The sequence below is a fragment of the Dendrobium catenatum genome, unplaced genomic scaffold (assembly GCF_001605985.2).
Source record: "Dendrobium catenatum unplaced genomic scaffold, ASM160598v2 fragScaff_scaffold_323, whole genome shotgun sequence".
In the NCBI taxonomy this organism is placed as follows: Eukaryota; Viridiplantae; Streptophyta; class Magnoliopsida; order Asparagales; family Orchidaceae; genus Dendrobium; species Dendrobium catenatum.
Genome location: NW_021318785.1, coordinates 899,839 through 915,378, shown reverse-complemented (window position 1 = coordinate 915,378; position 15,540 = coordinate 899,839). Strand labels below are relative to the sequence as shown.

Sequence of the window (15,540 nt, the reverse complement as noted above, 5' to 3'; positions counted from 1 at the left end):
TGTGGTTGTTGTATACATCCTCCTGGAGATCGCCATGGAGAAATGCGTTGTTGATGTCGAATTGATGAATCGGCCAGCCCCTGTGGAGTGAGATGATGAGAAGGACTCTTATGGTGGGCATCTTAGCCACGGGGCTGAAGGTCTGTTGGTAATTGACACCTTTTTCCTGACGGAAGCCCTGTGCAACAAGTCTGGCCTTGTAGAGACTCACTATGCCGTCGGTGTTAAGTTTGGTCTTGAATGTCCAACGGCAGCCGAGCACAGGTGTATGAGTTGGCGGTGGAGTGAGATGCCAAGTACCTTGGCTTTGGAGAGCCATGAACTATGAGAACATAGCTTGACGCCAGTGAGAGAACTTTGCAGCTTCTGTATAGCACGAGGGAGTGGAATGATTATCTGTAACAGGAAGTAGATCAAAGATTTTCTTTGGTTTGAGAGTACCAGTTTGGAGTCGAGTAGTCATGTGGTGTTTCTGCGCGGGAGCTGGAAGATTTGAAATTTCAGGAACAGAGACGGGATGATCGGGAATAGTTTGGATGATGGGTGATTGAGGTTGATTTGATACGGTTGGTTCGACAGTGGGGGACAGCTGAGTGGAGGTTATTTGAGGAGTGGTGTAGGTGGAAGCCGGAACAAGCAGAGACGGCGGAATGAATGTAGCTGGAGAGGATGGTTTGTTAGAGGTTGAGAGTGTGTAAGGGAATTCCTGTTCATTGAAGGTTACATGCCGAGATATGTGAATTTTCTTAGTGCTTGGATTGAAGCACCTGTATCCTTTTTGTGCAGTAGAGTAACCAAGGAGGACACACAGAGAGGATCTCGGAGCTAGCTTATGTGGGGATTGGAGTTTGAACCAAGGAAAGCAAGAACATCCAAAGATTTTGAGATGGGTGAGAGATGGAGGATGTCCATGAAGAAGCTGAAAGGGTATTTGATTGTTGAGAGAAGAGGTGGGAAGGCGGTTAATTAGGTAATTCGTTGTTTGAACAACTTCAGCCCAAAAGGCGAAAGGAATGCTGGCTGCGTGAAGTAGAGTGCGAGCGATTTCTATGAGATGGCGATGTTTTCTCTCAGAAACGCCATTTTGCTCGGGGGTATAGGGACAGCTGAGCTCGTGGCGTATGCCGTGTTCGGAGAGAAATTTTTGAAAGGTGTATCCGGTGAATTCGCCGCCGCCGTCTGAGCATCGAGTTTTGATTGAAGTTGTGAATTGAGTTTTGATTAGTGAATGGAAGTGTTGAAATTTGTTAATAGATTCATTTTTGGAGTGCATTAGGTAGAGCCAGCAGAACCGAGTACAATCATCTATAAAAACAATATAATAGCGAAAACCAGAGTGAGATGGAAGAGGAGACGGTCCCCAAACGTCGGTATGTATTAAAGCAAATGGTGTATTTACATGAGTAGCTGCAGGAGAAAAGGGCAGCTTGTGGCTCTTGGCCACTTTACAGGAATTGCAGATAAAATGTAATAGCCCAAGATGGTTGATCGGAAGTAGCTTGGATAGATGGATCATTGAGCGATGGTGCGGATGACCCAGATGAGCATGCCAGAGGGAGGTGAAGTCGTTGGTAGTATGGAGAGCTTGAATTGAGGTGGGGCGAGGAAGACGGATTGGGTAGATGCCGTCACGGTTGTGTCCATGAAGCAGAACTTTGTTGTCCTGCAGATCCTTGAGAAGAAAGCCGTGAGAATCAAATGATATTGAGCAGTTATTGTCTTGCGTTAATTTAGAGATAGATAAGAGGTTGAGAGAGAGAGAGGGAACATGGAGCAGATTTTGTAGTTTTAGCTTACAGGATGAATCAGGGAGGGGAAGTAAACCGGCGCCAGTGTGATGGATGGGAAGAGATGAGCCACTTGCTGTCGAGATAGAATTCGTTCCCTGATATGGAAGAGAATGCTGAAAATTTGTGAGATCGGATGTAAGGTGAGTGGATGCTCCAGTGTCAAGTACCCAGTCGGTAGTGGCTGTGGGTTGTGACTGAGTGAGAAGAGCTCTATTTGGAGGTGCCGGTTGAGTATAATTGGAGTTATACCGATGCTAGCATGTTGAGGCAAGATGCCCGAGTTTTCCACAGATCTGGCAAGTGGGTCTGTCTGCAGGCCGTTGTGAGTTAGTGAGTTGCTTATGTGATGTTGTAGGCTGATTTAATGGAGCTCCCCTTCCACGATTTCCTCTGTAGTTTGAGGTGCGGCCTCGTCCTCGTGTGGTATATAGAGCATGTTGCTCGGATGTGACGGTGGTATCTTGCTGTATTTCGGTTTGTAAATTGATTTCTTCACTGCAGAGCAGTGAATACAGTGATTCGAGCGTCACTGGTAGAGGTGAGATTCTAATGGCAGCTTTGAAGGGATTGAAGGAGGCCGGTAGGCCTTTGAGTGTGTACAGGATGATGTCTTCAGTGTCAACATATCCTCCAGCTGCGACGATATTATCGACAAGTGACTTTACCTTGCCCAGGTATTAAGCGATCGTCTGATCCCTCATTTAGACGTTATGAAGTTCATTCTTCAATTGGATGACGCGAGAGCGGTTTGTGGGCTGCAGTCGTAACTCGAGCGCTGTCCAGATCTCACATGAGGTTTTAAGATGCAGTATGTAGGGGAGTACAGAGGAGGAAATGGTTGAAAACAGAGCTGAGATGAGGTTTTGGTCTATCAGCTTCCAGAGTTTGTGATCTTCATCGGAGGACTCTGGCGGGCAGGGAATCGTGCCGGCTATATATCCTTCAAAGCCATTTGCAGCGAAGGTCTGATGGATTTGAAGTCTCCATATGGCGTAGTTGTCTGTTGTAAGCAGGGTGTGGACAATGAGCTTGAGATTAGACATCAAAAATTTAAGGGAGGGAGGTATGACGGTGTTGGCCATGGAGGACGACAATGTGGATGTCGTCCTAGATTGGGTGGCTGAGTTTGGTTCTGTCATTGCTAGCTGGATGAAGAGGTAGTCCCAGTGTCACCGCTCTGATACCATAAAGAATCCTTTGCAGAGAGTGAAACAGAGAAAGGAGGAAGACGATGGTACAGAGAATGAAAGCTTTTTCATTTCATTGATTCAAGTGGAGCTGATACATTCGTTTTTATAAAGCCTTAAAGCAGACAGGTAGTTACGAAGTCAGACGGCCGTTGGCTGCAGGCCGAGTGTGCAGGCGTCGCAGACGATCGTGTCGCCGGAGCTGCTACAGAAGATCGTGGGCGGTAAGTTGTGCCGGCGGGTTGATGTAAGGTGTGCTAACAAATAGAACTATGTAAACTTGGCAAAGTTAAACAAAATCATAAAGACATGACCACAAAGGTAGATGAACAGTAAAAACACCAAATTAACAACAAAGTTTAATTGGCAGACAATATACTGAATTGTTATTAACCTCATTTCTCATGTAGACATTCCATGCATGTAGGGTTCCATCTCCGGATCCTGTATGTTGCAGTTTCAAAAGCAGTCATTATGCTATAAACATAGCTACCAAAAAAAAAAGAACTGATAGGCAGACATAATTTAAAGACATACATAGGTCCATCCAACTTTTGGATTTTAGCCCTTGAACAAAGGAGATTATTCTTAAATAGACTAGAAACACAACCTTACTATTTCAAAAGCCACTTGAACAAAGATAATATTGATATACCCGTAACTAGGTCGGCATTAATCCACAAAACAGTTATATACACGTTCGTACCCTTACAAGCTTGCAAAAGTGAATATTTTAGATCATTTCTAAAAGGAAAAACCCATCTTTGTCGTCCTAGTAACATACACCATGGACACATAAATGCAGAGGAGTAAACAAACAGCTACATGAACACATGATTTTGAACACAACTATTGACTGGAATCTGCTCGAGCTGTCGAGAGATAGGACATGGAATACACTAGGCATAGCTATATATATATATATATATATATATATATAAACAGGGAAAGGAAATGAAACGACAGGGTCCTGTGAGGCAATGTGATTCATAAAATCTAATAGAATCTATGAGAAAGAGCAAAGAGTAGAATACATCCAGGCTAAGATTAAACAACGAAGTTTAAAAAAAAAAACCTGGATAACTAGACTCAACAATGATAACAGCTTACAAACAACGATAATAATTAGTAAAGCTGAACCCAGCTAATTTAAAAAGAGCTAATGTTGAAGAGAGCGAGAGGTGAACTGGATGTGGGGCTCTAGAAAGCAGATCAAAGAATGAATGCATTACACAATTCATGGTTATTTCAACCATAGATGAATTTGCATAATTGTCAGATCGCCAACCATTTGGTCATTGGTGATGCAGCCACAATGGAAATTAAATTAAGGAGGCAATAAATTTACATCGAAAACAAACCCCAAGCTAACTAGTAAAGAAAGCATGTTACTTAGTAGCTTATTTGTTCAAGGACGTTGCTTATGCTATCTCATGATTACTTCTTAGACAACCCTTCAACAGAAACTCTTTTCAGTTTGACAAAGCTAAAAATTAGTACTCAGAATGATAAATAATAATTTTCTACACAAAGCAACTTTCAAACATAACAAAAAAAGTAAATCACATCATCTGAAATAGTACCTCTATTTCATAAACAAGAGAATTCGGAATACACAGTTAAAAGTGTAAAAATATATTTGGAAACAAGAAAAAGAATGTAGGAATGATAAATTGATTAGAATCTATAGGAATAAAGGAGATGGACGTAGCAAATGAACAAAAAATATAGAATATCGTTCATATAGTTTGAGAGTTCACAGTTTACACGTCCATGTATGTGGCAGAAGATACATAATTTCCAACCAGTGGGGATACAAAATGATTCTGGAACAGTTTTTTTCTTTTTCTTTTTTTTTTCTTTTTTTTTTTAAGCAATAAGCATATAAAAATATATACGATGAGATATACCTGAAACAACATATTTTCCATCTGGAGTAAAAGTAGACTCAGTTGTTGTATTGAGAGATGGTTCTAAATTGAACCCACACCGCTGCGTAAGATAATAAAGAAAATTAGGGTACATAGCTGGAGAACGAGCCAAGACCCTAATAATAATTTCAACAAGTATTTAAGATTCCAAGCTATTAATATAGACAACCAACCTTATCTCCACAGTAAGCATCCAGAACATAGATATTGTTGCTTGTTGTTGTTAAAAGCATGGACTTTCCATCATTACTAAATTTGATATCACAGACTTCAGCTGTGTCTCCACCCACAAGAAAGGTGTCAAAGGGACCCTGATGCAGAGCCAAAATAAGAAATCCATACAAGAAAATGGCCTATACGGTCCTTACAAAGAGTACACCTTGTCATAAGATCGTGAATCAAACAACTTTATAGCACCCCCTTCCATTGCTACAGCAAAAACAAGGCCCTGCTGATCATATGCAACACTTGGCCTACCACGCAACCGCAATATTCCCTGGAGACTAAAAAGGTAGTCGTGAATAAAATCAGCTAGCATAAACTTAATTTCTGCCAAACTTATAGTACTTAATAATATCTTTTACAATTCTTATACAAAACTTTAACATCAAAAGAACTCTGACCTGACAAGCATTCACCCGGAGATCCCAAATTCTAACACTGTGGTCAAGAGAACCTGACATAAAACTGTCATTGATAGGAGACATGCAAAGGGAGACAACTCTACAATCAACATGCAAAAGAATATGTTATAAGTAGACAAAGAAAGAATTTAAAAATACATTTGTAAATCAATGTCTTCAAATAGCAAAAGACTCAGCACCTTTTGTTATGCCCCTTGAAGTAGCGCAGACACCGATTATCGTACATAGAAAGGTACCTCAATGATTCTGATAATAAATAATTGGGCATTAACTATTGACTATATTGATGATTCTTAATATATATTTGCATAGTAATTATTGTCATAAATAGAAAGGTATATCAATGATTCGGACAATAAAAACTTGCACGCTAATTAATTTACGTTGCAAGCTTTAAAATCATACTGAGAAAAACAATGGGTGATTTCAAGAAATTAACCATTTGTAGACTCCAAATTGTATCTTGACGAACATATAATGGAACTTGGATGATGTGTGAAGCAGATTCTGTCAGTGCCATGTTTCTTATGATACATTGTCTTCAACAATCTGCAGCCAAGTTCAATCTATCACAAGTTGGGATTAAAGTAAAAGAGGCAATGATAACACAATACTCCATTATAGGCCTGAGACCCTCACCAGGTTATAACTTATAAACGCCATGACGAAACTAATTCTTTGACAAAAGGGAAAGTTTGTTTACTTCAACAAGTGATATCTCAGTCATACAAAAAAATAAAAAGATCATTGCCTTTATAAGATGGTTATTCCTTCAAAGCTCAAACTGGATATCAAAGGGAGGATTTGAAAAATGCGGAAATATGTTTTGCTAGTGAAGTTACGCAGCAGGGGAAAAGAACAATTTAATCAAACCAATTGATTTTAGCACAGAGGTCTGAAAAAGTCAAAATAAAAAATCAACATTGACAATATGCTTACATGGCATCAACAATATTATAGAGTCGCACTGAATCATCTTCACTAGCAGTGACCAGTAAATCTTCTTTACGATGAAAATCAAGAGAAGTGATACTCCCTCCCTGGAAAATAGATTGAGAGAAAAGATGCAGTCAAATGCTACAAGAACGAGATAAAAAGCACATAGGAATTCAAAGTTGTGAAAATCGGATAAGACAACTAACCGGAATATAGAGAGGTTTAACGTTCAATGGTTCAACCAGGATCGAACCAAGGTTGAACCGAATGACTAATAAATATCAAAATTATTTAAATGTCATCTAAATAATATATAATGATAAAATAATTATGCAATAATATAAATTGGGGGCTAAAAATTAAATAATATTAATACATAAATAATATATTCCATAATTTTAAATTTAAGCATATTGTATCTTTAAATTTAATAAATATTTAATAAAAAATTTGTTTACATAAAAGTTTATAAATTTAATATAAGTAATTTTTAATTTATGTCATAGGTTTAGATACAATTTATAAACATAAATTGTATACAAAATTTATATTATAAAATTACATCTATAAATTCAAGTAATCTAATTCATTTTTATATAATATAATTAAATAAATACAGGAGCTGTCACTTGTGTTCAAAAACAAGGTGGTTTGACCAAGTATTTTCCTATTTCAGTTGGATTATATCAAGGATCAGCCTTAAGCCCATATCTTTTTGCTTTAGCCATGGATGTTCTCACTAGACATTTGCAAGAGGTTGTACCCTGGTGTATGCTTTTTGTTGATGATATTCTTCTTATTGATAAGACTAGAGAGGGAGTTGAAGGTAAACTTGAAGTCTAAAGGCTTTCGTTTGAGTAAATCTACAACTGAATATATGGAGTGCAATTTAGTAATAATAGATCTAGTGGTGGGATTTTGACTTTGGGCGATCAAGTCATTAATAAGAGCACATGTTTTAGATATTGTGGGTCTATTGTTCAAAGTGATGGTGAAATAGATGGGGATATTATAAATAGAATTTAAGTTGGATGGTTGAAGGAGGATTGAACTGGGCTTGTTGGGTGATAGAAAAGTCCCTCTCGAACTTAAGGGAAAATTCTGTAAGATGGTAGTGAGACCGGTAATGCTTTATGGTGCAAAATGTTGGCCATTAAAAGAGAAGCATAATATCAAGTTAAGTGTTGAAGAGATGAGGATGCTTAGTTGGATGAGTGGCTTTACTCTTAAATATAGGATATGAAATGAGCATATATGTGAAAAAGTTGGAGTAACTCTAGTGGAAGATAAGATTAGAGAGAGTCGCATTAGATGGTTTGGTCACATAAAACAATGGCCTTTTAATGACCCGGTTAGGAAAGTAGATGTATTAGATTTGACTTATGTTAAGAAATGTAGAGCTAGACCTAAAAAGACTTGGTTAGAAAGTATTAAAAATGATCTTCATTAATTAGATTTAAATGAGAATTTGACCAATAACAAGACACGATGGAGAAAAAGGATTCATGTAGCTGAACCCATATAGTGTGATAAAGGCTTGTTGTTGTTGTTGTATAATTAAATAAATTAAAAACTTAAATATTATCAACTAAAAATTAAATAATATTCACATTATAAAAATTTAATAAAAATATATGTGTAGAAATATATAGTGTATGTGTAGTGAATTTGAGATCTTCACCTTAATTTTTTAGTCTCACATCACTTATGCACTATACATTTGCATTGTTTAGATTGTTTTTTGGGTTCACAAGGGCAAAAAAGTCACATGGAGTGATGAGGCCATGTGAAAAAGCAAAGTTAATGCTTATTTAATAAATAATTATTATAAAACTTAATACATATTTTAAAGTAAACATAAATAAAATTCAAATGAATTAATTTAATAATATACTAGCTTGTTTTAAAATTTCATTATTTCATATAAAATAACCAAACCAATTTTTTAAAACCGGCATCGGTTCACCGATTAACCGGTCGAACTGCCGGTTTGAACCGGTAAAACCAATCCGCTACAAAACCGATTTTGGGAGTGAAATGGACCGGCTAGAGATTGGTTCACAGTTCGACTGGAGCATCCTGCCTCTAACTGTAATGAAATTCATCTACCTGAGCATCCTCATGTCTGCAACACTTAATTTTATGATTCTCTTTTAATGGACAATTTTAAAACCTAATTTTTTTAGGTTATACTCTAATTCAATTAAGGATGTTGAGCCTAAAAGATAGTCAAATGGTTTGCTTAAAAAATTATTTATTAAAGTGTGATTCCTTTCGTGATTCATGTATTACTTATCCTAAGACGGTAATTGAAGAATGAATGTGGATAGTATAGAAATTTATAAAACTATCATCAAATATTGATTTTATATACCTATATTTGATACTCTATTGGAAATGATAAGTAGAGCTGTTATATTTTTAAATATTGATCTAAGAACTTGTTATCAAATAAAACTTACTCTTGATGCTTTTTTCACAACATCTTATGTCAATTTATCATCAAAAGAAAATCAACTCATGTTAGCATTTAAAAAGTAGCATTCGCCCTAAACCTTAAGACTCTAAATCCCTAAATCTTAAACCCTAAATCCTAAGCCCTAAGCTCAAAACCCAAAATAACACCAAACCCTAAACACCAAAACATAAACCGTAAACCCTAAACTCTAAATTCTAAACATAAAATAAAAGTAAGACGCTTGCCTCACTGCTTGATGCAGTACAGCAAGCCGCACTCCTAGGCACACCCTGAAATGATGCACGCTTTGAAGGTACGTGCACTGTAATACCTTCGCCTCGCCTTGCCTCATTCGAACATGGCCACCTTTAATAACACTGAAACTGTGTAAAAGGTTTATGCATTCAAGCTCTTCAAAAACCCAAACTCGGGCATCTCACAAGGGCATCAAGTGCGCTAAACCCAAGCAGCGAAATTTGGGCCGCTTGGAAACTATATCCAACAGTTCACCTTCAACTAAAACCAAATCCCTAATGTGCCAGTAAAGAACATGACTGAACATCAATGGAAAGAAGATAAAATCATAAGAAGAAAGGGAATGAAGCGCAGAGGACTCACATAGTCGGTAAATGCGGCGCCAACGGCCATACTTTGCACCATCGTGTCGTCTAGCTCTGCAATCGACATGCTTCGCCGCCTTATCGTGAGCAAATAATAGTTCTTCCAAAAAAAAACCTCTTAAACCAACGTTTCAGGAGCAGCGGACGCAAAATCACGTCTGATAAAATTTACCAGTATCGACCCACTCGATTGAGAATGGACAGGTCCGCGAACATGACATGAAGAGAACCCCGATCGGGACTTGAGGAATAGCCCTTTTTTTTAAGCTACTCTCAAAAAAAAATATTTAATTGGCATGAATATGACGTAATAATTAATTAAAGTGATTTAATCCAACTTCAAAGCAGATTATATCAAGCAAGTGCAACATATTTAGAAACTTTTAAATATTATTGGGGAACCAAATGATCTTCAATTATGTCATTTTTATAGTTAAATCGAGCAGCTCAACAAGATGAATCTAACAATCTAAATATCACTCAATTATATCATCATTACTGCATTCAAATGTTTATTAAATAATCTATGAACAAGGAGATTACTTGGACCATACGATAATGTATTTTGGATCATGGTCATATTTGTTAAAATGCTCATCCCAAAAATATTAAAAATATAGCATTATCCTCTACAAGGGGGAGATTGATGAGTTGAGAGAATTAAAAATTTATCTTGCATTTTTCGACTATCACTGTCAATAAATTAACCACCAACAGCAATCTCCTACAGCATCTCAAGATTCCAGTTAAGATCCAACCATATTGTTGGGTTATTAACTATATGTATGTGGACATATGAATTCTATAACCCCTACTAGGGGAATTAGTCAATTGCTCTCATCATAATCTAACATTATTCAATTGTGATGAATGGAGGATTTTTGTTTCTCCTATTCTATAGTTAATTATTATAAATGAGCCATGCTTGGTGATTTTTTCATGTTAATTTTTGCTTCTCCTATTTTGTAGTTGATTATTATAAATGGGCTAAGCTCTGTGAGCTTTGCAAGTTCAGAATTTTCCATGTCAAAAAAATTTGTTCTATCAACTTTGATCTATGTGTGATGATTTTTTGTACAAAGTTAAGGCTTGAACATTACTTTACAGACATATATTTTCTAGCACATAACGATATTATTTAAAAAAAATAGAATACAAAATTCAAATTATTCAATATTATTTATGGAAATTAATAATCTAATTATAAAGTATTCTAATTGAATCTCCTAAAAGTTAAATATACAATATCCAAATCAAACTCAAGGGAATAATAATAAAAAATTATAATTTAAATTTTAAAATAAAATGCTCTTAACAGAAATATATAATAATAAGTGAAATTTTTAATTCAAAGATACAATTTTTCAATCAATTAAATAATGTAGAAAAGAATATATTTTAATTAATATAACACAAATATATTAGTATATTAAAGATGCTTGTATTTGTACAACTTTAGCTTCTCATTTCATGTTTAACATAAATAAGGTAAAGAAAATGAACTATTAATGAATGTAGATGAAAAGCTCTCTTTTTCTCGCTAGTCTTATTAAAGTCAGGGGTGGGCCTAGGAAAAACTCCTGTTGTTATAATTAGTTTTGTATTATTTTAATGTCAGATTTAATATTAATATACCCAAATTAAGTGCACAATAAATAGTTAGATATAAATATTTTCTCTTGCAATCAAATGCTTAAAATACTACACAAAAGTTGTTGATAGTTTTAAGATAATATTTGAGTTTGTTAAATTAAAAATGTCATAACTACCAATCTTCTAAATTTATTTTATTATTTAATTTAACCTATATTTAAAAAAAAAGGAAGAAGAATAGTCTCCATAAATGATGTGAAAGGGGGGTAGAAGAGATAAATTGAAGAAAAGAATTCAAGGCCTCTAAGGGTTGGACAAACATCACGATCACTTACTTGTGAAAGCTCATAATCACATCATATGGATCATTGTGTATGCTAATGTTCTACATGAAAAAGGAATAAAATTTAGAAGCAAATAAAGTAAATACATGTATGTCCCATCAAGAATGTTCAATCCATAATCATGTACATATGCATTACAATTGCCATGGAATCTCTTCAAATTAGCTATCATTTATAAAAAGTCAACTTCCAAACCATTTTAAAGGGGGCAACAAACTAAAATAGAATTTGAAAATTTGCACAACCATGCATTGAGCTATTTAAGATTCAGAGAGAAGATAATAAGAGACCCATGAGAAACCTGAAATATTATTAATGAAAGTTTATCATCTTCTATCTTATAGTACGAGAATTCCTTCATGTTAATCCACTTAAAATGTGTGGTGACTTTTCATTTGAATCTCTTTTTTTTTTCAAACTTCTCTTCTTTCAAGTGGATGTATCTCTAAAATTAGGCAATAATCCAACTTGACAAATTGGCCTCCCTTCTTCCCTAAATCATCTTAATTTACTCTTCGTGAACAAGTAAAATATCAACTTTTATGAGGTATTGATTCATCATAAACAATTTCCATCATTTGGGGCTCTCATTAGGGTAATCAAGTTGGTTGAAAAATAGATGGAGATAAGTGTATAGCCTACAAATCAACTTTTACCACCGCTGCTCTATATCAGCTCTAGTGATAAAAGGTTTCTACTAGCTAGTGAAGACTTGTTTCAGTTTCTCAAACATTATAGCAAGATTGGTTTTTAATTTCTCAAAGTTAAAATTTTAAAGTTTTTTAACCAACTAGGGGAATAGAATGCTAAGAAAATCAAGAAACCCCTCAACCTAAGGAATTGGGCTCATGGTATAAATAATTAATTATATTTTTTTCTCTCTTATTTATGAATATGCCTAGTCTAATCCATTATGGTTGAGACAATCTTTAAAATTGCACCATCCTTTTATTAGTTCCACCAAAAAAAAAGCATTGAAACTAACAAAAAATAATAAAAATACTATATTTCTATCTTCAATCTTTTAACTTAGTTCTAATAATGCATAATAGTGACTAGTAGGACATCAAATGTGACACTTCCCTTATGATGACACCTCTTCATGGTGGCAAGTCAAAATGAGTGATGATAATCATTCTAGCAATAATCTAAGACTTTAATCATATTGATTATGATGAGCGAAAGCATAATAAGTTCTTAAGAATGTATCATGTCAATAAAACTCAATGGATACTAATATTGTCATTTGTACCCTATTCATATTATCTCATCATTAAGATTGAAGCCCAACTTAGAAATGAATGGTTCATAATGGCTGATCTAAGTGAGGACTAAGGGGTCCCGTGTCCTCTCTAAAGTTTATGCTGTCTTAATATATTGTGTATTTTTGCTTGCTTAATTGTAATTTCACAAAAATATTCAAATTTTTAGGTTAAAAATACTTATTTAAAATATTAAAGATATTTTTAAAATAATCAATTTGTCCCTCTAAAATAATTCATGGCTCGACCACTAAATTGATTCAACCTACTTTGTATCGACAAGATTGCCTATGCTTACTATTTAGGTACTAGGACTGCTTATTCATCTAAACCATAGTGTCAACTCAAATTATATTACTACATTGAAGATCATGTATCAACTTTGTTGGTATTTTCAATTTTTAATGCCTCAACATGCACAAAAAATTTGTGGGATGCTACTCCAGAAAATAATGAAATTTACTAGCTAATGCATGTGATTGAAAATATCCATTTCAGAAAAATTCAGCATTCTCTCCAATCAACACTATTCACTCATAGAAAAACTAAGTTAAAAAAATATTATATTACTTTTATCTAATAAGTCCTCCTTAAAAACTCCAAGATCTATAAAACATGAATGCACTTAGTTACATATTTTTACGTACAAAAACATAAATCCAATAATCAAGAAAGAAAATAAATATTATATACAATAATAAAAATATTTTATTGACATGATTAAAGTTTGCAATCCAAAAGAATTGATGAATTCTCATAATATATCAGTGTATATATATACATAGAGAGAGAGAGAGGAGGATATTACATATCTTCATCATTCATTAAACCCAAAAAGGTGTGACACTCCAAAATATAAATTGAAAAATACACATCTTTCTATCTTTTATACATCAATCATAGTTCATAGGATTCAATATAAGCAAAAAATATAAATACATTACTATTCAAGGCATATTTACATATCCGACAAGTTCTCAAAATACATTTATTCAATAGCCTACAATGGCTACAAAATAATACATAAAATCAAACAGCAAAAAAATACCCAAGCTATCACCCATTGATTAGCCTCACTTTGCAGGCTCCTTACATTTTCCTGAAAGCATATAAAAGTCATATAATGAGCAAATAGCTTATTAAGTAAATAAAAATCACAACTACATTTAATGCAAGATAAAATAATTAATATGCTTGCTCTAATCTCAGCAAATATCAATCAATAGCTACCAGTATGAACAATAAGCAATATATAAAATTGATATCAATCAACAACAAAACTAATATGATCAGTAAAATTATATTATTTAAGAAGCAAAATAAATCTATCAATTTATAAGGGAAATTAGTAAAAGACTATCAATCAAGAACAAGTGTTGTATAATGAAACAATCCTAAGATATTAATCACTTATATTCACGTTGATAATCCTTTCACATACTTCTATTAATCATTATGTCATGTATAATTTTTTAATATTATACCATGTTAGTGTGTTATATCAACATACTATATCAGTATGCTTATCAATGTATTATATTAATATGTCTATCAATATCTATCAATGTCCCTATTGTATGTTGTGTCATGTTATATCAATATCAATGCATATTTTATCTATCAATCAATTCATATATTAACATGTAAATGCAATCATGAATGATATTATGAATAGCAAGACAAGACATCCAATTTTAATGTGTTATTTTCATTATTTAATTTAACACCAATTCTCGACTAGTTGGTTATTAGTCTATATCTTACTATTATTGTTCATAAATCTTAAATTAATCACAAGTAGCTTTCAGTAAATCATTAAGAGTCGTCACTCTCTGCTAATCGATGCAATCTATAAATATGTTAATCAAGAATACACCATAACCATCTTTAAAGAAAAATTTGTTGGCACACCCTTTAAGGGCCAAGCCATATTAATTATAATGTTGACAGTCAGCCTTCCTTGCTTACATAAAAATAATATATTTATCTTAAATAAATCATATTATTTTCTCTATGCAATATAAGTTAATATTATGTTTGATTTACATAATTAAATAAAAAAAACTATGCACTATATATTGTTGAGATTCAGTAGTCTTTCATTTTATATTAAATTTAGTAATAACTCTATGTAGTATATAAATTGAAAGTTTTGTTTCAGTACTTCTCCAATTAGATATTGAGGTCACTCTTGCTATAATAAACATCAAACATGATACGACATGTATGATATCAGGTCATATCATATCGGGTTGTGACACTAGATCTTGGAAGTATGTATTTATTGTATGCAAATCTACATAGATGATTAATGAAGACTTGTTAATGAAGGTTTTGAGTACATATACTTCAAAGTGAATTAACATATTGTGTAGATTCAAACCAAAATTTGGAAAGTGAAGTAATATGTTTAGTAATATTGTTAACCCCTTTTTTACTTCAATTTTTGGTTCTTAGACTATTTTAGACTTTGTTTGAAATAGCTTCTTTTGCTGCCGCCATGGTAAAAAAATAGTTAGTAAAATATAATATGCATGTGTTTGGAAGACAGCTTTCAACATTTTACCTTTAAAATTTGTTTTTGGAAAAGCTTCTTTCAAACCATGATTGAGAAATAAGCTTTTAAAAGTAAAATAAACTTAAATTACCTCCAACAAAGCCTTAGTCTCTACATTAGTGGTGTCAAAATGGGTATTCAAGTCGGGTTGGGTTAAACTCAGAGTTGAATTGGGTCCAATTTGTTAAGTTAGTTGCTATTTCCACGCTTTACATTTT

At 33.9% G+C, this 15,540-nt stretch overlaps 1 protein-coding gene across 2 annotated transcripts in view; it reads right to left on the bottom strand.

Annotated features, from left to right (window-relative positions):
* LOC110096434 (protein ANTHESIS POMOTING FACTOR 1) overlaps positions 1-9,787 on the bottom strand; it is a 29,398-nt gene extending 19,611 nt beyond the window's left edge. Inside the window, exons 1-10 of one of the 2 annotated variants that reach the window (XM_028693563.1) lie at positions 9,739-9,787; positions 9,565-9,666; positions 6,492-6,592; positions 5,992-6,101; positions 5,732-5,798; positions 5,532-5,631; positions 5,288-5,404; positions 5,082-5,219; positions 4,888-4,969; positions 3,372-3,421 (exon numbers count right to left, since the gene is read on the bottom strand). In XM_028693563.1, coding sequence (XP_028549396.1) covers positions 3,372-3,421; positions 4,888-4,969; positions 5,082-5,219; positions 5,288-5,404; positions 5,532-5,631; positions 5,732-5,798; positions 5,992-6,101; positions 6,492-6,592; positions 9,565-9,633 — 834 coding nt within the window. In that variant the 5' untranslated portion in view covers positions 9,634-9,666; positions 9,739-9,787. Of the gene's footprint in view, positions 1-3,371; positions 3,422-4,887; positions 4,970-5,081; positions 5,220-5,287; positions 5,405-5,531; positions 5,632-5,731; positions 5,799-5,991; positions 6,102-6,491; positions 6,593-9,564; positions 9,667-9,738 lie in introns of those variants that run through there. The other variant, XM_028693564.1, reaches the window with a different exon arrangement.
* Positions 9,788-15,540: the final 5,753 nt, after the last annotated feature.